The 24,613-nt window shown below is 45.6% G+C and overlaps 1 protein-coding gene across 2 annotated transcripts; it reads right to left on the reverse strand.

The window, feature by feature from the left end:
- Positions 1-382: 382 nt before the first annotated feature.
- LOC137428140 (uncharacterized) lies at positions 383-23,634 on the reverse strand. Of its 2 annotated transcripts, XR_013623388.1 has the most exons (5): positions 23,519-23,634; positions 14,840-15,045; positions 1,970-2,668; positions 1,455-1,751; positions 383-595 (listed from the first exon to the last, which is right to left on the reverse strand). XR_013623388.1 is itself a non-coding variant. In XM_078777245.1 (4 exons), exons 1-4 carry the CDS (start codon positions 23,524-23,526, stop codon positions 1,561-1,563), a joined length of 1,104 nt encoding a protein of 367 aa, XP_078633371.1. In that variant the 5' UTR covers positions 23,527-23,634; the 3' UTR covers positions 956-1,560. The 2 variants fall into 2 exon arrangements, 1 of the variants encoding a protein (XP_078633371.1); XM_078777245.1 differs by lacking the exon at positions 383-595 and having other exon boundaries at positions 956-1,751.
- Between the last annotated feature and the right edge of the window lie 979 nt (positions 23,635-24,613).

Below are 24,613 nucleotides of genomic sequence, written 5' to 3' on the forward strand. Positions count from 1 at the left end.
TGACCTTTGGCCTATGTTGACGTTTTGACCTCAAAAATATATAGGATTTTGTCGGACCACGACCTCAGTGAAGTTTTGTGAAGATCGGTTTCAAATTGTGACCTGTAGGCAAGTGAGTGGACAGACAAACACACACACACACACACACACACACAAACAAGCAAACACACATACACACACACACACAAACAAGCAAACACACACACAAACCGGAGTGATCAACATAGTTGGGGAAAAGAAAATTGCCAAGTAACAAACGCAAACGGCCAATATACTTGAAAAATCTTCGATTTTGCAAGTAATAAGTAACAGACGACACACCATTATGCACAGGGCCTTTGTGGCCACCACTGTATAAGGAAGTGTGCTCTGCACAAACGACATTGGTAAGATCAATTTTATTGAATGTAGGTTATAGTGAGTGTAGGTTATAGTTATCAGGAAAGATTATCATGATCATTGCACTCGCCGTGAATGAATGAAAATGAATGATCGTTTTAAGGCCATTTTCCCCGCTCGAGCAGGGGTTAGCCTTGCGGGCCCCATGGCAATCATGGTTCCCTGTTTTGAGGCAATGTTTTTATGGCCGGATGCCCTTCCTGACGCCAACCCTTGGTCGCCTCTTACGATGCGCAGGGATACGGTGTACCTATTCTAAATCGGGGTACACACCGTGATCATTCATCCCAGCAAGCTGGTACTCAATTTGCCGAGCTCGGAAGGATGACAGGCTGAGTCAACCCCCCTGGCGTTAATTCAGCGATCGACCGGGATTCGAACCCAGGATCCTCGGATCCCAAGCCGGCACCCTAACCGCTAAGCCAACACCAGGCTAATGAAGAATAAAATGTCAAACATCCCTCAACAAGAACCCTGTGTAGAAAGAGACTGAACAAATCCACGAGGAAAATAATAATTGTTAAATCAAAAGCTGTTAGCAAGCAGGAGGCAGGTTAAAGCGATGTTTCTTTACTCAGGTTTGCTTTACATTGCCGTGACCTAACCAGCTCAAAATAAGTCTTCAAATGCTTTCAATATCCTCAATAATGATGTAACTAAACTTGGCTGGAATATTTATTGGCCTTTCTGATCAAGACCGTCAATCTATTAATTTGGGAAATTAACCTTCCACGTCTCGTGAGAAGAGTGAATCAGTGACATGAAAATCAATTTCGTTTGTCTCTGCATTTGTGTTATTGATTTCCTTTTTTGGGTTGTTTTTCAACAACATTAACCCTGGTGTTGCGCTAGCGGCTAGGGTGTCAGCTTAGGATCCTAGGATCCTGGGTTCGAAACCCGGTCGATCGCTGAATTAACGCCAGGGGGGTTGACTCAGCCTGTCATCCTTCCGAGGTCGGCTCATTGAGTACCAGTTCACTGGTAATTCCCTGCTTGTCGTTAAAGGCGGCAAAAATGGCTGGCGTCAGGAAGGGCATCCGGCCGTAAAATATTGCTTCAAAAAGGGGACCGAAAAACAACAACAACCACGGTTCCCGAAAAAGGCCAACCCCCGCTTGCGGGGAAAAATGGCCTCTAAAGGTGGTTTGTTTTTTCAACATTTCAGGCCAAGCACTTGAGTTGTGATCGCTGCAGGCTCTTCAGCTCCTTGCCACGGTGTTCGGCTGGTTCCCAGCAGCGGAGCACTGCACCAGGAAAGGCCTTGACCTGGCTGCTTGACAACCACTTCAGGAGAGATGTCACTTTGCAGTCACACACCAAGGGATTACCATGTAGGTAGGCCAATGACAGTTCTGTACACATGGGATTGTACAAAATACAAATTTTTCAACTGCAAGTATCTCCAGATGATAAACTTTTGCATTATAAATGGCATTGACTGGACATAAACAAAATAATGACAACACAGTTAGACACCGCTCATACAAAGCTGGACATATTTTCCTCAAGTCCATCCAACACAGCACTATGTTTAGGGAGCAAGGCAGACATCCCAATCACCTTGTTTTACCTTTGAGCCTGGACAAAGCTTCTCCATCCATGGACTTGAGACGGTTGCTGTTCAGTGCCATCTTGGATAGACGTGGTACATGCTTGAAGGTATCGCGTGGAAGTCCCTCCAGCCGATTGTTGCTCACATACAGTTCACGAAGGTTCTTCAAACCCAGGAACATTCCAGCCGTCAGGCTCTCCAGCGCATTGTTATCCAAAACAAGCATTTCAAGCTTCGTTAGTGATGCGAAGGTGCTCTCCTGAATATCTGTCAGCTTGTTTCCAGCAAGGTTGAGAAAGTCCAACTCCTCAAGACCTGTGAAAGCTTCGGTCGAAATGCTGGAAATTTTGTTCATCGCTAAGTCGAGGATCTTCAGTTTGGGAAGATGCTGAAAGACATTTGAAGGAAGCTTACTTAGGTTATTCATTGGCATGTCCAAGTCAGTGAGGCTCTCAAGACCTGTAAATGTGTAGGAGTTGATGTCAAGGATTTGGTTGAGGCCGAGAAGCAGGAACTGAAGACGAGGAATGTACTTAAAAACATTGTTCGGAAGATTATGGAGGTCGTTGCTGTAAAGGTTCAACAGCTTGATTTTCTTGGAAGCAGCAAATGCTTTCCCGTGTATCATTGAAATCTGGTTGTTCTCCAAGCCCACACTTTCAACTCGTGGATAATTCTTGAGTGCTTCGAAGGGCAGCTTCTTGAAGTTATTATTTCCTGAAATACAAACAGTCGAATAGTTACTGGTTCGATGTCTATATCGATCATCATCATATCCTGTTAAAGATACATGTGCAAGGAAACATGCAAATGCCTCCTAAACGAGGTTTGAAAAGCTACACCAAGACCAAACTAGCACGGCGCTCGGTGGAGCACATACCCCTGCGAGACTGACCATTTTTGTTTTCTTTCCCACTGATGGGCTTGATTTGCATCCGAACCTGAACCGAAATCGAATCGGCTTGTTCTTGTCACTTACCCAACTCATCCACCAAGTTTTGTCATTATCCATCCATAACTTTTTCAAATACCGTGTTAAGTGTCGTTTTCGGCCCGATCTCTCAATGGTGAAGAATCACTTTTCAAAGTTTTTAAAAATTCTCTTATCTGGATGATGATCCACTTTTTTTTTTTTGAATACAAGATTGAGGCTCGTGTAAGAGCTAACATTGATCACAAAAAGACAAACTGACACATAAAACATAAAACATGATAAAGCTTAAAAGCTGAATGCCTCAACTCTGTGTTTGCCTCTAAATCTTGTGTCCCAAACCCATCCCTCTCTGTACTCACCGTACCCAGTCGTACCCAGCTGCTCCTGGACTCTGTGTCCTTTCCTCCTGACAAGGTGGAAAAGTTTCTGTCAACCCTCGACTCTGATTCTGCAACTGGTCCTGACGGCATCAGCCCACGGGTCCTAAAATCATGTGCTTCCGCTCTTTCACTCCCTCTTTCTTTTCTCTTCACCCTCTCTTTTGCTCAAGGTCATCTGCCATCTGCTTGGAAATCAGCCAACATCACCGCTTTGCACAAAAAAGGTGCAAAAACAGATCCCAGCAACTACAGACCAATCAGCCTTCTCCCAATTATCAGCAAAGTCATGGAATCCATCATTGCTTCAGATATGAAATCTTTCCTCTTCTCCAATGGCTTGATCTCTGATCATCAATTTGGTTTCAGACCTGGTCACTCTACTCTGGACATGCTGCTTCTGCTTTCTCAACAATGGATGGAGGTCCTCAACGCCAAACAGGAAATTAGAGCCGTCTCCCTTGACATTTCACGTGCCTTCGATATGGTCTGGCACCCTGCTCTTCTCACCAAACTCTCCTCCTTTGGTATCCATGGAAATCTCCACGCATGGCTGGCGGACTTCCTCTCTGGTCGTAGTCAACGTGTGGCCCTGAATGGGTTTCTCTCATCTCCTCTTCCTGTTCAGGCTGGAGTTCCCCAAGGTAGTGTTCTGGGCCCTGTGCTTTTTCTGGTCTTCATCAGTGATCTCTCTGACTCTCTTGAAAATCCTCTCTATCTCTTTGCTGACGACTCTACTCTCTGTCGCTCCATTCCTCATCCCTCAGATCGGCAGTCTGCAGCCTCCTCACTCTCTGCAGACCTGGACAAAATCACAGACTGGGCAAACAAATGGAACATGTCTTTCAATCCTGATAAATCTCACACACTTACGATGTCTCTCCGAAAAGACCGACTGGCAAACCCTCCCATCCACTTTCTGAATAATCCTCTCCAAGAAGTTCTGTCACTCAAGCTTTTGGGTCTCACTATTTGCCATGACCTTTCCTGGGAAAACCACATTTCAAATCTGGCCTCCAAAGCCAGTCGCCGACTGGGCATCCTCCATCGTGCGAAGTCCTTCCTTGGCACACCTGAGCTCCTCACCACATACAAGGCTTTCATCCGCAGCTCTATGGAATACTGCTCTCCCCTCTGGTCTGGTGCTCCTGCCTCACACCTAGCCCGTCTTCACGCTGTTGAAACCAAAGCGTTCAGAATCATTGGAATCTCCTGCGATGAAGCTAACTCCAAGGGACTTTCACTCACTCACCGCAGGCAGGTTGGTGGTCTTTCCGTCTTCTACCGACTCCTCTCTGGCCTTGCCCCCCCAGCCCTCTCTGGGCTCTGTCCCCCAAATATTCCTACAGGTCGCACAAGATCTGCCTGCAACCTTCTTATGGTTAAACTGCCAAAATCAAGACTTTCTGCTCACCTTCACTCCTTCATTCCCCTTTTCTCCCGCCTCTGGAACAAACTCCCTCACTCTCTTCAATCCCACTCCACCCTCCAGGTCTTTAAAACAGCTGTTCACCACCATCTCTTATCCTCCCCCATCCAAAACCTTGATCTTTTCTACCCTTGATCACCTTGAAAACCTTGATCACCATCTTTAGCCAGGTCTTTCTCGGTCTTCCCCGTCCTCTACTTCCATCTACATTCATTTCCATCACTTCTCAACCAGTCACTTTCATCCTTCCTCAACACATGGCCAAACCATCTCAACCTGTTCCTCTTAACAGCATCCATCACAGGCTCCATTCCCATCATTTTTCGCAATTCATCATTTGTCTTCCTCTCTCTCAATGATACTCCGCACATCCATCGAACCATTCGTATTTCCACCCTTTCCAACCTTCGTTGCTGATCTACATTCATTACCCATGTCTCGCTCCCATAAATCATAACACTTCTCAGACATGCAGCATACACCTTTCCCTTCAGCTTCAACGACAATCCCCTCCTCATCAGCACGCCACTCAGTTCCCGAAACCTCTTCCATGCACATCTCACTCCAGCAACCGTTGCCGAGTCTGATCCACCTTCTCCATTCAGCATGTCTCCGAGGTAGCAAAATGTTTTCACACCTTCCAGCCTCACGCCGTCTCCAAGATCCAACTCAACATTTCCTCCATGTGCAGCTCCCTCTGTGCACACCTTACATTTGAATGTAGCTGCCACACTGGTTAATGACCCTCTCAGACCACTACATTTTTGATGAACCCACTCAGCGCACATTGTACATTGAATGGAGTTCACTCCGACACCCTTCCTGCACACAGCACAGGGCCACTTCCCAGTTCTTTCCACCTCACCACATGCTTTACCACTTGCCATCACCTTCGTCTTTCCGATATTCACCTTCAGACCTTTTGTCTCCATACATTTCTTCCACTTGTTCATCTTTTCCTTCAGTCCATCCATACTTTCCGCAATCAACACCAGATCATCTGCAAACAACAACTCCCACGGTAAACCCTCCTTTACGTTCTGAGCCAGCACCTCCATCACAGCTACAAATAGTAGTGGATTTAGTACCGACCCCTGATGCACTGCCATCTTCACCTCAAACTCACCATTGTTCCCTTCCTTCGTCCTTACAGCTGTGCGCGCTCTTTTGTACATTGCCATCACTACTCTGATCAACCATTCCTCCACTCCTAACTTCCTCATTGCCCATGTCGATACTTTGCGTGGAACCCAATCGAATGCTTTCTCCAGATCAACAAACCCAAGAAACAACTTCTTCCTCTTCTCCATGTACTTCTCCTGCAACTGCCTCACAATAAAAAGCGTGTCTGTCAGTCCTCTTCCTGGCATAAATCCAAACTGCATTTCGTTGATCTTCACTTTCTTCCTTATCCTCCTCTCCAACACCCTTTCCAATACCTTCATTCCATGCTCCAATAACTTTATCGCTCGGTACGAGCCACACTCTAGAGGGTCACCTTTCCCCTTGTATAGAGGGACGAGGGTACTCATTTCCCAATCCACTGGAATGCGGCCTTCTTTCACCGCCAGATTACAGATCTCTGTCATTCTCTTCACACCCCAACTTCCTGCTGCCTTCAACATATCTCCCACAACTCCCATCGGCCCTCCTGCTTTTCTACTCTTCATTGCTTTTATCGCTTCCTCAACTTCCTTCTCAGTTATCTTCTCTGCCGGTCCTAAAACTGGGTTACTCTCCATGTTGCCATCCCATTCATTCTCTGTATTCAACAGCATTTCCATATATCTTTTCCATCTTCCTTTAATTCCATCTGGGTCCACAACAATTTGTCCCACTTCATCCTTCAAGCAACTCACCCCCATCACATCACACATTTCTTTCGCTATCTGCTTTGCCATCCTGAATACTGCTCTCTGACCCTCTTCCGAATCCAAGCGTTCTCCGAACATTTTCCTCCATGCCTCCTGCGCCTTTGCTACCTCTTTCTTTACAGCCTTCTTGGCTGCCTTATAAATTTCATGCTCTGCTGTTTCTGCTCCCGTACCCTTCACCTTCTGCCACTCCTTGAACTTCTTCCTCTTCTCGTCAATCCTCTTTCCAACTTCATCATCCCACCACCATGTTTCCGAGTGCTTCGGTGGTCCTTTTGTCCATCCACATACCTCACCAACGGCTCCCAACAGACTAGCTTTCCTTGACATCCAACCACTTTCAAGCTCAACCACGTCATCCTCTACCCTACTCAGCCTCTCTTTTAATGCCTCCCTTACTGTCACCTCTGTCAACCTCCACACCTTCATTCTCGGTTGGTACTTCACCCGCCGAGCTCTCCTCGCACCTTTCAGCCTTATGTCGCAGACAACCAAGTGGTGCTGTGAAACAGCCTCCTCCCCCGGGATCACCTTTGTGTCCCGGAGGTGCCCCCTATCTCGCCTAGGCACCATCAGGTAGTCAACGGTTGTCGTCGACCCACCTGACGTGTATGTAACAAGCTTATTATCCTCTTTCTGGAACTGAGTATTACAAATCAACAAATCAGCTCCATCAGCAAACTCCAAAATCCTTTCACCTTCTCCATTTCTCACACCATATCCGTAACCCCCATGAACTCCCTCAAAACCATCCATACTCCTTCCCACATGTCCATTTAGGTCTCCTCCTACCACAACAACTTCCTCATCTTTCACGTTTTCCATCAGCTTCTCTATCGCACACCAGAACTTGTCCTTCTCTTCATCGCTCAGACCAACCTGCGGAGCATATCCCGAGATGACGTTCACCAAGAGCTTTCCAATCATCATTTTCACCATCATCAACCTATCACTCACTCTAGTCACACTCACCACACTGTCTGCAAACTCCTCAGAAAACAGGACACCAACACCATTCACGCCCTCCAGGCACCCTTGCCACACAAACTTGTATTTCTCCCTGCCTACCCTTCACCATTCTCACACCACTTCCCTTCCATCTCGTCTCTTGCACACAACATATGTCCACTCTTCTTCTGACCAATACTTCCACCACTTCTCCTGATCTCCCTGTCATTGTCCCTACATTCCCTGTCCCAAACCTCAGAAACCGATCTCCACTTCGGGCTGTACCCTGCCCACATGTAGTTGTAATTGTTATGGTTCTCTTTTTGAGGCAATGTTTTTTTTTATGGCCGGATGCCCTTCCTGACGCCAACCCTCTTAGTCATCTCTTAGGGTTAGCACGACATGCAGGGATACGGTGTACCTATTCTAAATCCAGGGTACACACTGGGAAACCTTTAAAACATGGAAATTCTGGGGGGCGTTGGGGAGGCATCACGGCTGCGGGGGCCCCGTCAGCACCACGCCACGTTTGCCCGGTCAGCACCACGTTTGCCCGGTCAGCACCACACCACGTTTGCCCGGTCAGCACCATGGCGGCCCGGTCAGCACCACACCACGTTTGCCTGGTCAGCACCACGGCGGCCCGGTCAGCACCACACCACGTTTGCCCGGTCAGCACCTCGTCAGCCCGGTCAGCACCACACCACGTTTGCCCGGTCAGCACCACGGTGGCCCGGTCAGCACCACACCACATTTGCCCGGTCAGCACCACACCCTTGGAAAGGACTTCGATGCACGAAGTCATCATCATATAATTCGTCATCATATATACCCAATATATCCACCAAGTGTCGCCCGAATCCGTTTATAACTTTTTGAGGTATCATACTCTATATCATTTTGGCCCCACTTCTCAATGGTGAAGAATTACTTTTAAAAATTTGAGTATCCGGATCTGGATCTTCACCAAAATCTAATCAATTTGTCCTCGTCGCACACCCAACCAAATTTCGTCCGAATCCGTCCACAACTCTTTGAGATAACCTGCTCACAGACCAACAAACAAACAGACGTTTCGGTGGCGGAGGTGACAAAGATGCAAAACGGTTTATATTCACCCCAAAACCCCCTGCCCACCCTTTTCCATGAGGGTACAATTTTTGATGGGCCATATTACATGATACACAACAACTATAAAACCTTCAGCTTAAACACCAAAAACCTATTGCTACAATCCAAAGGTGGGCGGTCCGCTTCGAAAGTCCGCTTATCCGCTTATCCGCTGCAGCGGACTAACGTTTTTGAAGCGGATAAGCGAATCGGAACAACCCCCAGAAACCGAAGCGGATAAGCGTAAGCGGACTACCGAAAAATTAAAGCGCATCGCGATTCGCCAAATCAGCTGTTAGCCTGAGCCGTTACTCTAGAATTGTGAATATTTATTTAAGTGAATAATAAGTGAAAACTGAATATTTTATTGGACGCTAGAGCGGCAATAACGTCAAGATGGAGAGATTTCTGACTCTCCAGCCCAGCGGCAGTGCCAGGGACAGGCACACGAGTGACGCAAACCAGCAGTCCCAGCACAGCGACATCCACAACCCGGCGGTCAACAACAACAACAACATTTTGAATAAATTTTATTTCAATAAAAATGTATATTTTTGATCTTAAAAGCTTTGTTTGTCTTTGTAGTAGTTAGAAATGGCTATTTAGGCTTAAAAAGCATTAAATTCCCTTTAGAAACGTCAAAAATCGCTTTAAAAACGTCGAAGCGCTTTTTAAAAATCGAATCGAAGCGGATAAGCGGTAAGCGGACTCTAAGATTTTCGGCCGCTGAAGCGGATAAGCGAATCGGACTACACGGGCTGGCGGAGCGGATAAGCGGTAAGCGGACTTAAAATTTTCCGAATCGCGCCCACCTTTACTACAATCATTATTTACACACAAACATTGAGGTAGGGAATGTGGGAGCAAATTAGGAAATGAATGCAAAGTAATCTAAATTAAAGAAGCTGGATTCTCTGTCTATTTCTCTCTTTACACCCATTGGTTGTACAGCTGGTCTGACTCCACCCACAATTGTAACCTGACAATCACCATTTTGTCGAAACTTATAGGCCTCAGGCTTCAGGCCTCTGGTGTACATTTGAAGACTACACAACGCGTGTTCTTATCACAAAATGAAGATACGTTGTGATTACAACCCATGCAGAGGAAATGAGGTAATGCATTTGTTTTTCAGGTGCGATTAAGGCAGCGGTCTACTATAGACCGCTCGAAGAAAACGTTTGGACATTCATGAGCGTTGTCGAGTTTACATAATATGTTACGAGAAAAACTACGACCCCCATTTTCATTACTACCACCCCATAAAAAAAACCTCAAAATAATGATGAGATTAATATTAAAACGCAGAAGGCAGCCTGAATGATCACGAAGAGTGGAGATGCAACCGCAGACCACCGGGTGTTAACAACACAGTTGCTCTTACAGCGCCTCAGTTGCCGCGAACGGCGTATCGGAAGGCACCAAGCCTGCATCTCCTGTTTTATATCTGCGATTATTATACAATTCAGAATAATGACGAGATTAATATTAAAACTCAGAAACCAGTCCGAATAATAATAATGAGTGGAGATGCAGCCTCGGACCATCTGCCGCGAACAACACCACTGTTCTGACAGCACATCCGGTTGCCGCGAATATTGTGTTTGAATGCGCCAGGCCGGCATCTCATGTTGTGCATCTTTGATTGTTATTCCAGGTATGGATCGATTTCTCTCAAAATAGTGAATATTGAGGCACGATGTTGTTCAGTTTATTATCAACTAGGGCATGCCCGTACTATATATATCTCTAAAAGTATATCCCCCCCCCTCTATTTACATGCAATGGTTTGGTCCAAAGCTAACGGCTTGCGAGTACGGTGACAATCCCCCCCCTCTATTTACATGAAATGGTTTGGTCCAAAGCTAACGGCTTGCGGAGTTTGGTAAAGAAATCGCCATAGCGTGCACAAATGCGCAGGAAAGCGAAAGAATCGCAAATTAGTTTTAAAACATAGTTTAACGCCAACATAGCGGCAACATAGTTTGCCAACGTGAAATAAATGAATACGCTCTCAAATGTGCCAAAAAAAAAAAAAAACGCTACCCGTACGCTCTACCCCGCCCGTACGCCCGTAAACAAAAAAAACAACGCTCTTCGCTTCCGCCCTTCGCTCTGACTGAATTGGGAGAAATAATGCGCATAAGAAATCGAGAAATTATTATTTTCTCCGGAAGAAATCGAATTACGTACCGTAATGGCGCACGCGCTGGGCTCAGCTCGCTGCTCGCTCTCACATCGGCCACGCCTACGCAATAACGCGTTCTGTGATTGGCTGCGGAGGTGCAGTCCTCACTGTCCGGAAGGTCGCAAATCGCAGTTACGATGAATCGCAAATTAGTTTTAATTAGTTTTAAAACATAGTTTAACGGCAACATAGTTTTCCGACGGGAAATAAATGAATACGCTCTCAAATGTGCCATCCGAGGCAGAGTGTGTTCGCCACGTTCGGCACACGTGATAGCTCGCTGCTCTCTGATTGGTTGAATCGTTTTTTGGACATAGCTCGGTAACTACTTCTGCGATTAATTTAAAACCTTGAAAAGGCACATCCTCGGGTCCCCAGCAATATACCTGGCAAGTTTAAAGTATATCGGACCGGTAGTTGTCGAGAAACAGCGGTCACAGACAAACACACACACAGACACACACACACACACACACACACACACACACACACACACACACACACACACACACACACACACACACACACACACACACAGAGATTGCTGGAATTATAGATAGATGTTGCAAGTAAATTCGCATAGTGCATTATTGGGTTGTTATTAGTTAAGGCCTACAAACTCAGGGAACAATGGAAGCATTTAGTCAAACCATCTCTGTCAATCCATCATACCAAATGTGTTCTGGGGACAATGATGGTGCAGTGATACCGTGATTGATTACGTTGTTTGGTTAGCGATGTTATTTGTTGGGATATTAGGATTAACTAGCCGAAACCCGTGGAACATCCACGGAAGGGAGGATGTGGTGTATGGATAGAGTGTACCATTATGGATGGCATAGGGGATTTGCTTGTCCGAGTAAGAGTTAGGAAGAAAGATGAGAATGAAGAGTGCGGATATGCACAACGATCGCCGACACAGGCACAAATGCATGCTCTGGATTGTCCACTCAGTGGTGGCACTCAGTAGAGCGCATACCTCCGCCAGGTGGACATTTTATGATTCGTATCCACTGATAGGCTGGATCTGGATCCGACATGAACCAAAATCGAATCAGCTTGTTCTTGTCATCTAAACAACTCATTTAATCGACTCGTACACAACTTTTTGAAATATGCTATATATCGTTTTAGGGCCCCATCTCTCAATGGTCATGAATCGCTTAATAAATTAAAAATTCCCGTATCCGGATCCGGATTCCAATCTTCACCAAAATTGAATCAATTCATCCTCGTCATATACCTAACCTGGTCACCAAGTTTCGTCCGAATCCATCCACAACTTTTTGAGATATCCTGTTCATAGACAAACAGCCAGGTGGAGGTGAAAACACAACCTCCATCCACCTTTGGTGGTGGAGGGAAAGAAAGCGCGCCAAATGGTAAACGTTTTATAGAACTCCTTTTTGTGGCTCTCTAATGATCGATCCCCTCCGAACCCCCACCCTACTCTGTTTCCTCCTCACCCCTTTGATCCTCCGTCACAGTTTACCCTAAAATACACGCCCTAAAATGAAAGATCCTTTTTATAATCTCCGACACTCCATCCCTTGGCACAGCCGTTACCTGGCACTCCGGCACGCACACTGCAGCACTGTTAGCCTGTTCATGGCCATGCCCGTGCAACATCCACGGAAGGGAGGATGTGGTGTATGGATAGAGTGTACCATTATGGATGGCATTGGGGCTTTCCTTGTCCGAGTAAGAGTTAGGAAGAAAGATGAGAATGAAGAGTGCGTATATGAACAACGTATTTATTGCAATCTACTTAAATGACAACGCTACGATATACTTTTGAAAAATGAATGGATTCGTAATAGGAATCGGCACAGCGCCATTCTGGGAGTGTTACGTCTCGCCACCTGCTACACCTCTCTGAGTTACGAGGATTTATGCAACGCACCCCGAGTATCGCAACGTCACTCCATTTAACTTTATTAAAATGACGATAAAGACGTTTCCTTATATATCCTAATTTAAAATGTTCAAGGGAATAAAAAGACCATTTGGTTCACACCAGCCATGTTCACACCACGCGACTGTCCAATCAGCGGACGGCTCGCATCGCCTTCGCCCAGCAGACGCCAATACGATGGCGTCGTAAGATGGCGTCGTAAGATGGCGTCGTATCGGCCGTTAATCGGATGCTTTTTGGCCCCAAAGTCGACTAATTCAGATTTTTCGAGTGTGGCTGTACGTGATAAACAAAGAGCGCGGTTCGTAGATCGAAAATGCATTAGTGCCGTGGGCATCGGGTCACTGTGTGCAGCGTAAAAGGGATAACAAAGTCGAGTCCTTACGGTATTATTATATAGATGCAAGCATTCTGTGCATGATTAATTGAACGGTGAACAACACCACTGTTCTTACAACACATCCGGTTGCCGCGAATATTGTGTTTGAATGCACCAGGCCGGCATCTCATGTTGTGCATCTTTGATTATTATTCCAGTAAAATAATTTGGAATTGGAATGGCGACTCTGCTCTGATCCATTTACCTCATCACCCTGCACCATCACACCGGAATACTGTTATAGTGCAACACATACATTTATAAACTGATCAATGTGTCATTTATCATGAAAGAAAGGTATGTTTTGATTATTGCTGAGGAAAGAACATGTTCATGATTCATATTGTCTTTAATAATTAAAAAAAACTTTTGGTTTCCTGCTTTTTAAAACCTGCTTCCCTCTGAAAGAAAGCTGAAATTGGGATGAAAGTTCACCTTTCAGCATGACAACAACCTGAAACACACAGCAAAAGCTACACTGGAGTGGATAAGGAACAAAAAGACAAATGTCCTTGAGTGGCCCAGTCAGAACCCCGACCTAAATCCAATCGAAAATCTGTGGCATGACTTGAATATTGCTGTCCATTAATGCTCCCCACACAACTTGACTGAGCTTGAACAGTTTTGTACAGAAGAGTGGGCAAATATTGCCCAATCAAGGTGTGTAAAGTTGGAAGCCTCTCCTCAGTGAAAGACACATGAAAGCCCACTTGGAGTTTGCAAAAAAGCACCTAAAGGACTCTCAGATTGTGAGAAACAAGATTCTGTGGTCTGATGAAACCAAGATTGAACTGTTTGGCTTCCGTCTGGGCACTCTGCCATAAAGCCCAGATTGGTGCAGTATTGCAGTGATGGTTGTCCTTCTGGAAGTTTCTCCAATCTCCACCCAGGATCTCTGGAGCTCAGCCAGAGTGACCATCGGGTTCTTGGTCACCTCTCTTACCAAGGCCCTTCTCCCCCGATTGCTCAGTTTGACCGGGCGGCCAGCTCTAGGAAGAGTCCTGGTTGTTCCAAAGTTCCTCCATTTAAGAATTATGGAGGCCACTGTGCTCTTGGGAACCTTCAATGCAACAGAGATTTTTTTGTAGGCTTCCCCAGATCTGTGCCTCGACACAATCCTGTCTCTGAGCGCTGCAGGCAGTTCCTTCGACCTCATGGCTTGGTTTTTGCTCTGATATGCATTGTCAGCTGTGAGACCTTATTTAGACAGGTGTGTGCCTTTCCAAATCATGTCCAATCAATTGAATTTACCACAGGTTGACTCCAATCAAGGTGTAGAAACATCTGAAAGATGATCAAGAGAAATGGGAGGCACCTGAGCTAAATTTCAAGTGTCACAGGAAAGGGTCTGAATACTTATGTAAATGTGATATTTCAGTTTTTTCTTTTTAATAAATTTGCAAAACTTTCTAAAATCCTGTTTTCTCTTTGTCATTATGGGGTATTGAGTGTAGATTGATGAGGGAAAAAATGAATTTAAACGATTACAGCACAAGGCTGCAACATAACAAACTGTGAAAAAAGTTAAGGGGTCTGAATACTTTCTGAATGCACTGTAGGTACCCTTATGTATGTATGTATCATGTATGTATGTAGTATGTATGTATGTATGTATGTATGTATCATGTAAGTAAGTATGTGTGTATCATGTAAGTGTGTATGTATGTATCATGCATGTATCATGTATGCATGTATGATTATTAATTGAACCACAGATAGTGTTGAAAGCCTCACCAAGCCGTAGGACACGTGTATCTCCTGGCAAGCCCACCGGGATGGAAATGAGTCTTTTATTGTGACAATCTGCAGTGGAACCACCAGCTATCGTGAGCTCTGAGCAGTTGCAGGGTGAGACGCATGGCAGCTTTCCATTGCAGTGACCATGAGACAACAGAGTGACCAGTATTATGGCAAACATCAGCGAGTGCATTCTACCACACCTGTGGAAGAGTATAACATGATAAAATGTTACAATACACCAAATGTAGTTGTTTTTGGGGGGAAATGGGTGGGTTAAATGAAAATGATCTATTATCTTGTTTCCAACTATTTTTGTTCACGTACAGGAGCCTCAGCTCTTCCTCAAGCCTTGATTATGTAAACAAACCACTCTGATATATGTCATCAGCACTGCAGCAATTTCTTCTTATATACAAAGGCTCAAGCATCATTGCATAGCATCATGAAGTTACAGATGTGCCACTGATGCAGTGCCCCCTGTAGCCGGTTAGGGCAGAAATTTGTCATTTGTTCAGGGTTCCAGCAATAGCTCACCTCCTCTTCACAACAGACACTGTGGGATCTTTAACTTCCACAATTATACCAACTAATGCTGGCAGACGGGACACCTGCTTAACGTTCATCCATGGACATCACACAAATTTGATGAATCACCCTGCGTGTGGAGCACCAGGATGGCAGTTTATAGTTGGGTTGGGATTCGAACTCAGGCTGGAGAGCTTCGAGGCTGTAACATACTGTGATGTCATATCCTTTTCCGGGCTCCGCCACATGTTGGGCACCCCGAGTGCTTTTTCCGGTGTCATCACTTCCGGGTATAAATCGCTGTTTGAGTGAATTCAAACTGAGTTCAGATGACTGGGTTGATTTTTGCGAGAGACTGGACAAGTATTTCGTTGCTAATTGTTACGTGCTCCTCCCCGACCCCCTGGTCACGGTGTACCTCCGAGCCCCAAGAGGAGTCACGGCAGAAAAATGTGTTATTCTGTGTCAAAAACAATGGTGAAACCACACCAATTGTTACCAACAACAAATATTGTATTAAAAATCACACAAGAATAACAGTACAACATTAATATCCCTGGTGTTGGGCTAGCGGCTAGGGTGCCGGCTTAGGATCCTAGGATCCTGGGCTCGAATCCCGGTCAATCGCTGAATTAACGCCAGGGGGGTTGACTCAGCCTGTCATCCTTCCGAGGTCGGCTAATTGAGTACCAGTTCACTGATAATTCCCTGTTTGTCGTTAAAGGCGGCAAAAAGGGTTGGCGTCGGGAAGGGCATTCGGCCGTAAAACATTGCTTCAAAAAGGGGACCAAAAAACAACAACAACCATGGTTCCCGAAAAAGGCCAACCCCCGCTTTGCGGGGAAAAATGGCCTCTAAAGGTGGTTATTTTTATGTTATATATTAATAGCAATCAACAGTACAATCAATGTATATCTTATAATGGTACCATCAGCTAGCATAAGGTAACTCTCACTGTGCTCCAAGTGAGTGAAAAAGAACATTCCCCAATGTCTCTATATTCCCAACTTCGAGCTCAGAGTTGATCCCCTCCAGCGATCATCAGAACAATGTTGAATCGAAACCCGAATCACGTTCAGGTGACAGGCCCAGTCACGCCGCCAAAACTGCACAAAGGCGTCCGCAGCCAAAACAGCGCAAAGGGTCACGCGGCCAACAGCTGCGTCAAAACGCACTCAAGGCGATTGGGAAATCCAAAGGCCCCCCCCCCCCTCTCCAGGCGACGGGGAAGTCACACCCTCGAGTACGAACTTTCACGGCTCACAGTCGGCAAACCGCAAAGCAATCTTCAAAAGCCTCGGTGCACACACACACAACACATACGTCTGAAAGCGGTGGAAACGGCTGATGAAGCAAGGAAAGTTTGCTCGACGCGCGAAGCACGTGAGTCAAAATGGCCGACGGCTCGTTCTCGAGACGCACCGACCCGACGATGATTCCTCAGAATCCAACGCCCAAAAACCTGACACTCAGGTTGATCAATCACTGCGATGACAACTCTGTCACAGGAATTCCTTTCCCGGAAACCCAAAAGTTTGCCAGTGACTCTTGCTCGACAACGTTCGATCCAGGCCGCAAAGCAACCAGCTCCTTGTCCGACTTTACCTCGCCCCGCCCTCTTTCTTCTTCTTCCTCCTCGTCGTCCATTTCCCGATCCGGTTTCCTGTTTCCTTTAAGCATTAACTTTTTTACCTTTTGACAATAGTTCATGAACAATAAACCTTTTGAACACAATAATAGTACATTGAATCAGAAATATTTACAGTGGATGCAAAACCACAACAACGGAAGTGACAAATCCGTAACATAACGGAATTGATGGCGCTGATGATTCACCTCGAAGTTTTGTACTATTTTGCTGACTATGTGCGGATCCCAGACTTACAGTTTGATGAAGGATCTCCAATCACCCGAATAAACCCGCGACAAGTCATATGCTGCACTGGTTGAGTTGGTGCAGAGACACGACAAACCCAAGCCGGGGAAAACCGTGTCAAGCAAGGTACACGTTTTAAACACAACAAAGTAGTGAGGGCCAATCGGAGAGTGAGTCTGGAGCTGATCTCAGACGTCTGGGTGAAAACGGTGAGTTTGGAGCTGATCTCAGACATCTGGGTGAACACTGTGAGTTTGGAGCTGATCTCAGACGTCTGGCTGAACACTGTGAGTTTGGAGCTGATCTCAGACGTCTGGGTGAAAACGGTGAGTTTGGAGCTGATCTCAGACGTCTGGGTGAACACTGTGAGTTTGGAGCTGATCTCAGACATCTGGGTGAAAACTGTGAGTTTGGAGCTGATCTCAGACATCTGGATGAAAACTGTGAGTTTGGAGCTGATCTCAGACGTCTTGGTGAAAACTGTGAGTTTGGAGCTGATCTCAGACGTCTGGCTGAACACTGAGTTTGGAGCTGATCTCAGACGTCTGGCTGAACACTGAGTTTGGAGCTGATCTCAGACGTCTGGCTGAACACCGAGTTTGGCACAAGACTGGACGAGATGGTGAGAGACTTGTTTATGATTGGAATTAACAGTGATTCATCTTGCATAAACTGTTCTCAGAGACAGATCCAGACCTCAAGAAGGTTACCGACATTGCCACCGCGTGTATGCAAGCTGATGAGGATCTATGGGTCATCAGAAGATCAATGCCGGATGTGCACAGAGTCACAACTTCCAAAGTGTCGGATTTCTCCACCTCCATCTGCCAGCAAGACGTACCGTCCCAAGAAAACTGGCGGCATGACCTGCTGGCGTTGCGGTAGTGGACATGGCGCATTCCAATCAATGTCGTTATAAACAATTCACGTCCCACACCTGTGGGAAGAGGAGGCATCTGCAAGCCCGATCTCCCAGACGACCCACCTCTTCCACTCACCATGTTGATGTCGGCAATGACAACGCAAAACCAACTGATCACATGCTTCACGTAACCAATAGAACATCAGGCGCTACCACAGTCGAAGGTGAGAATTATTCAGTTTTCTCTGTGGACACCAGGAACACTGAACCTCCGTTTGTTGTGACAGTGACAATAGATAATTCCCCTGTGGAAATGGAGATCGATACTGGTGCTTCGAGGTCTATCATGTGTGAGGACATGTTCACCACACTGTATCCACAGGGTGGGGTTACAGAGATCACACCTGTGCCGACTAAACTGAAGACATATAGCAACAAAATTCTGCCTGTGATTGGCTCAGACATTGTGTCTGTTGAGTACGATGGTGCGTCCCACGCTTTACCGTTTCTTGTCATAAAGGGCAAGGGTCCAATTTTGTTTGGCAGCGACTGGTTAAAGGTCATTAGATTCAACTAGCATAATGTGAACCGTGTGTCCATCAGTGCTGGATGCGCATTGATTGTCGACAAGTATCCTGATCTATTTTGTGATGGTGTGGGCACTTTTAAAAGCACCAAGATTAAGATGAATCTGGATGCTGAGGCTCGGCCTATTTTCCATAGGGCAAGACCTGTACCGTATATGATGCGAGCAAAAATTGAGCAGGAGCTCGATCATCTTCTTGATGAAGGACTCATTGCCCCAGTTGAATACTCCAACTGGGCTGCTCCAATTGTGCCCGTGCTGAAAGCTGATGGGAGCTTCTGAATCTGTGGGGACTACAAGACTACCATAAATCGTGAATCAAAACTGGATGGGTATCCACTGCCCAAGGCCGAGGACCTATTCATGGCTCTCATGGGAGGTGAGACATTCACAAGGTTAGACCTGACTAATGCTTATATGCACAAATGGAATCTTCAGACAAATCTACAACTTTCACCTGTATCAGTACACACTGTGGACTGTTCGTGTACAATCGATGCCCTTTTGACATTCGGTCTGCCGCGCCCATTTTCCAGTGAAAAATGGAGAACTTATGAAGAACCGTACCCAACACGGTTGTGTTTCAGGATGATGTATTGGTGACCGGTCGGTCAGCTCAGGAACACCTCCAGAACCTGAATGAAGTGCTAAGCCGTCTCTCCAGTGCAGGCCTTCGTTTCCGTCGTGAGAAATGTGTCTTCATGGCCCCTGAGGTTGAGTACTTGGGTCATCGCATCATGCGGAAAGGCATTTTGCCCTCACCAGGTAAAGTGGAAGCTATCAAGCACGCTCTCGCTCCCACCAATGTATCTGAGCTTCGGGCTTTTCTCGGAATGTTAATCTACTTTGGTAATTTCCGACAAAAAGTTGCACAAAGGCGTTCATTGGAAATGGGGTTCTGCTCCAGAGAAGGCTTTCAGGGATGCAAAAACCCTGTTATGCACTTCACCATTGCTTGTACATTACGACCCGACAAAAGAGCTCACGTTGAGCTATGACAGTTCATCTTACGGTTTAGGTTGTGCACTATTGCACACATGGGAGAAGTTTCGGGAACTGAGTGACGTGCTGACGAGGAGGGGATTGTCGTTGAAGCTGAAGGGAAAGGTGTATGCTGCATGTTTGAGAAGTGTTATGATTTATGGGAGCGAGACATGGGTAATGAACGTAGAGCGGCAACGAAGTCTGGAAAGGGTGAAAATGCGAATGGTTCGGTGGATGTGTGGAGTATCGTTCAGAGAGAAGAAGACAAATGATGAATTGTGAAAGATGATGAGAATAGAACCTGTGATGGATCCTGTGAAGAGAAAGAGGTTGAGATGGTTTGGTCATGTGTTGAGGAAGGATGAAAGTGACTGATGATGAAAAGATGAAAGAAGAGTGATGGAAATGAATGTAGAAGGAAGTAGAGGACGGGGAAGACCGAGAAAGACTTGGCAAAAGGTGGTGGCAGAAGAAATGCGGGCAAGGGGGTGAACAAGGGGAGATGCAGAAAATTGGGCAAAATGGAGAAGACTTTCATGGGGACCGCAAGGCTATCCCCGGCCTCCAGCAGGGAAAATGGCCTTAAAATGCCTGTTGTTGTTGTTTTTGTGTATTGTAAACAAATGATGCCGGTCTTTTGCAACCTGTTGCATATGTATCGAGGAAACTGTCAAGTACGGAACGTCGGTACGGGCAGGTTGACCATGAGGCACTTTCTTACATTTTTGGAGTAGGTAAAATGCACCAGTACCTTTATGGCCTGCATTTCAAATTGGAAACTAACCACAAACCCCTCCTCGGTCTGTTGGGGGAGGATAAGGCAGTATCACCAACTTCATCTGGTGTCGGGTGCAACATTCGGCTCTAACCATTGCTGGTTATGACTACAGGCTTGTGTACAGGCCAGGATGTGAAATGTATCGTGCAGACGCATCGAGTCATCTACCGCTTCCGCAAACCACTGAGGAACCACCCTCTACCGGGTAATGTTGTTTAACTGCTGTCTCAGGTTCATGAGAAAGCACCGGCCAAGCAAATTGCAAGAGGTACGAGCGACGATCCTACATTGTCGCATGTCAGACGCTGTGTCCTGTCGGGTGATTGGTCATCTTGTACAAGTGAAGCTAAACCGTATCTAAACAGGAAGGAAGAGTTATCAGTTGACGTGGATTGCCTCCTTTGGTGGAGTCGTATAATCATCCCACCTAAACTATGTGAGACAATATTGTCAGAACTACATGATGCTCACCCTGGGATGGTCACTATGAAAACTGTAGCCAGAGCTCACGTGTGGTGGCCAAAGTTAGATGATGACATAGAAACCTGCGTACGTCATTGTCATACATGTCAGGTTAATGCTAAGTCACTCCCGGAAGCACCACTTGAAATGTGGTCCTGGCCATTTAAACCTTGGTCGAGGTTACACATTGATCATGCTTCTTAGGTAAGTTGTTCCTTGTCGTCGTTGATGCCCACTCAAAGTGGATTGAGGCTCTTGTTGTACCCTCTACAGGCTCGGTCATTACAATCGAAGCCCACTGCAGTATGTTCGCCATTCATGGTATTCCTGATTGCATTGTATCGGACAACCGCTCATCTTATACCAGTGCAGAGTTCCTGAGCTTTTGCAAGCAAAATGGCATCAAGCATAATACCTCTGCTCCATACAAGCCTGCAGGAACGGCCAGGCTGAGAGAGCCGTTCAGATCGTGAAGAGTGGAGTAAAGCGTGTTACGGAAGGGACCATACAGACTCGCTCGGCCCGAGTCCGATTGAGTTATCGCACATGACCGCATCATGCTCCTGGTCGTTCTCCTGCATTGTTAATGGGCCGCGAGTTAAAGACAAGATTGTCACTCGTACACCCAGATACAGTGGCCAATGTTAAATTGAAGAAATTTCAGTAGAAGCATGATCACAACCGTACGTCTGTGAATTGTGAAATTAATGTAAATGATCCTGTTTGTTCTCAATGACGGCCTGGGTGAGAGGTGGTTGTCTGGGGTAATTATCGAGAGTTGGAAGTCAGATTTTCCGAGCCAAACTGTCTGATGGTAGACTTCAGCGGAAGCACCTTGATCAACTCAGGTTGCGTCACACCAAACCAGCAGACCCACCTGTATTTGTACCGCTAACTGTTCAACCATCCGAGAGAGTGCCTTTATCGCCCCTCGTAACCGCACCTGCACCTCCAGAACCCTTACCAGAAACGTCCCCAAACAATGGCCTTCCAGTCGAGGATGTTTCACCCACTGTGAGCGGTGTCATGACCAAACGGCTGGTTGTTGTTAGGCGTTGGAGCCGCAAATGTCGTGCGCCGACGCACCTTGATCTTGAAGGGGGGAATTGTAAGATACTGTGACGTCATATCCTTTTCCGAGTTCCGCCACCTGTTGGGCGCCCCGCGTGCTTTTTCCGGTGTCATCAATTCCTGGAATAAACCGCTGTTTGGACGCTTGCTTTGTGTCTCTGAAACCCTCGATTTGCGATGCCATCAATCTCGTAAGGACTTTGCAGAGGCGAGTGTGTTTTATACTTCTGTGCGTACCTCGAGGCCATGAAATTGTCACCCCAATCAATGATTTCATTGAGCAAGAGTTTCGGATAAATAACCTTTGGTTGTGAACATTTGGTTTAATCTAAACCTGCAAAGAACACAATATAATTCCGTTGATCAAAGTACAAAAATAATACCTGAACTCTTTACAAAAATACCTATACAAAATACTATAACATAATATAGTATGGCAAAGTAAATCGTTTCCTGGAAACATTTCTATGTCTTAAAATGAATTCACTTTTCAGTGAAGGATGAGTAGAGGAAGATGAAGTGATTCTTACAAAATCACTAATTACTGACCACATACATCATTACCATTAAAACTATGCAACGGTACTCAGTAGAGGAGAGCGTACCTGCGCCAGCAAGAAGAGTTTATACGTTTTGTATTCACTGAAAGGCGAGTTCTGGATTCGGACCTGAACCAAAATCTAATCCGATTGTTCTTGTCGTTTACCCAACTCATCTACAAAGTTTTGCCCTAAGTCATCCACAACTATCCTTCTTGGCCCTATCACTCAATGCTGAAGATTCACTTTGAAGTTTTAAAAAAATCTCTGATCCGGATCTGGATCTTCAACCAAAATCGAATCAGTTCTTCCTTGTCAGACATACAACCTGTCCACCAAGTCTCGTCCGAGTCCATCTTTAACTTTTTGAAATATCGTGCTATGTATCGTTTTTACCCCATCAATCAATGGTAAAGAATCACTTTTTAAAACATCGTATCTGGATCCAGATTCAGATCTTCACCAAAATCGAATTAATTCTTCCTTGTCAGACACCCAAGCTGTGCATCAGGTTTAGGCCGAATCCGTCAAGAACTTTTTGAGATTTCGTGTTCACAGACAGACAGACAGACAGACAGACAGATAGGGGTGAAAACAACCAACATATCCACCTTCAGTGGCAGAGGTAATAATTGATAATTGTACGGATACACACAATTAATGGTAAGATAGTTATTTGCATAAGGGAGATCAATCACCTATTCTGAGGGTGTTTTGAATACGATTGATGTTTGAAATTACGCAGTAAAAGTAGCGAATGACGTTCACAGTAAAATAATCAATACTTTGCAAATGTAATAAATACGTGATTAATCCGAGCGCAACGGACAAGATGGAAGTAAATTTTACAAATGTAAATATCAAAGATTGCTTGAGATTTGCAATTACTACGAACAACCCGTTGTGCGGTTATTACAATGCTTTTGATCCACAATATAAGAGAAGCAATCATCATTATTATTGCTTTAGTACATTTGTGACGATACTTACCCGCTCATGGTGCCTTTATGTAGCGAAGAGCCCGCTGTAAACCTCCGGTGTGTGCTACTCGTTGTAACCTTTGTGGATAAAAAGTGTCTCTTGTCCCCCGAGCTTTTCGTAAGTGCCTGGCAGGCCGGCTATTGGCTCGGGACCGTTGGCCGTCCGAGCACATTATAAATACGCCGAGAGAGGGGCACTCGTGGTGGGCATTGCTGAGATGGGAAAGCTATAAATGCAGTAATCCAATTGACCGGTTGAATAACAATGGTGCTCTTTCTTTCTCGAACAATTTCCACGAGCATCGTTCAAATACTCGACAAAAGAGGATGAGAGTGTTGATGATGGAATGGTGAGGGCTTGACTGTTAGTGTTGCCATCTGCACCTCTGAAGGCTCAAAATGTAGGTGAACCCAAGTTCAAATCCATTATACCATGTGCTGGTCCATTCTCTACTAATGTCTTTGCAGTTCATATCAAAGCACGTTGGAGTCTATTTATTAATGTCTTTCTTGGTCATGTGATTTAATAAAAATGCAAACTCCACCATGACTGACCCTTAAATCAATGCACATTAATAAACGAATCCGCGATTGGGTGAGAGCTGCAGTTTGGCACTACGTTCGACATTTCAAAACTCAAATTCCCAGCCAAAGTTCCATTCCAAAGGTCTTTCCAGAGTTTGCAGTAAGTAGCTGGTTATGTAGAAATAATTTTGTTTGAATCTCTCATACCCCGCTCCAGCTCTGGCCTCATCACACTGAGACTCGAGGTTTAAACTGCCTCGAGTGGAGTGAAAAGCAAACAGCAGCAATCGCAGCCTCATAACCACAAAAAAACCTCACGAACCTGTGACATGAATAATAAAAAGCAGCCTTTTAACTCAGGTATGGAAAGGTTTTCATCGTTTGTCTGTGTTCATGACCCCAAAAGTAAACAACGTTATAAAAACACATCCACACACACACACACACACAAACACTTGAACACACACAAATACACAAACAAACACACAAACAGAAACACACACAAACACACACACACAAACACGCACACACACAAACATACACAAACACACATCCACACACACACAACCAAACACACGCA

The sequence above is a fragment of the Myxine glutinosa genome, chromosome 5 (genome assembly GCF_964187855.1).
Source record: "Myxine glutinosa chromosome 5, kmMyxGlut1.1, whole genome shotgun sequence".
NCBI classification, from domain to species: Eukaryota; Metazoa; Chordata; class Myxini; order Myxiniformes; family Myxinidae; genus Myxine; species Myxine glutinosa.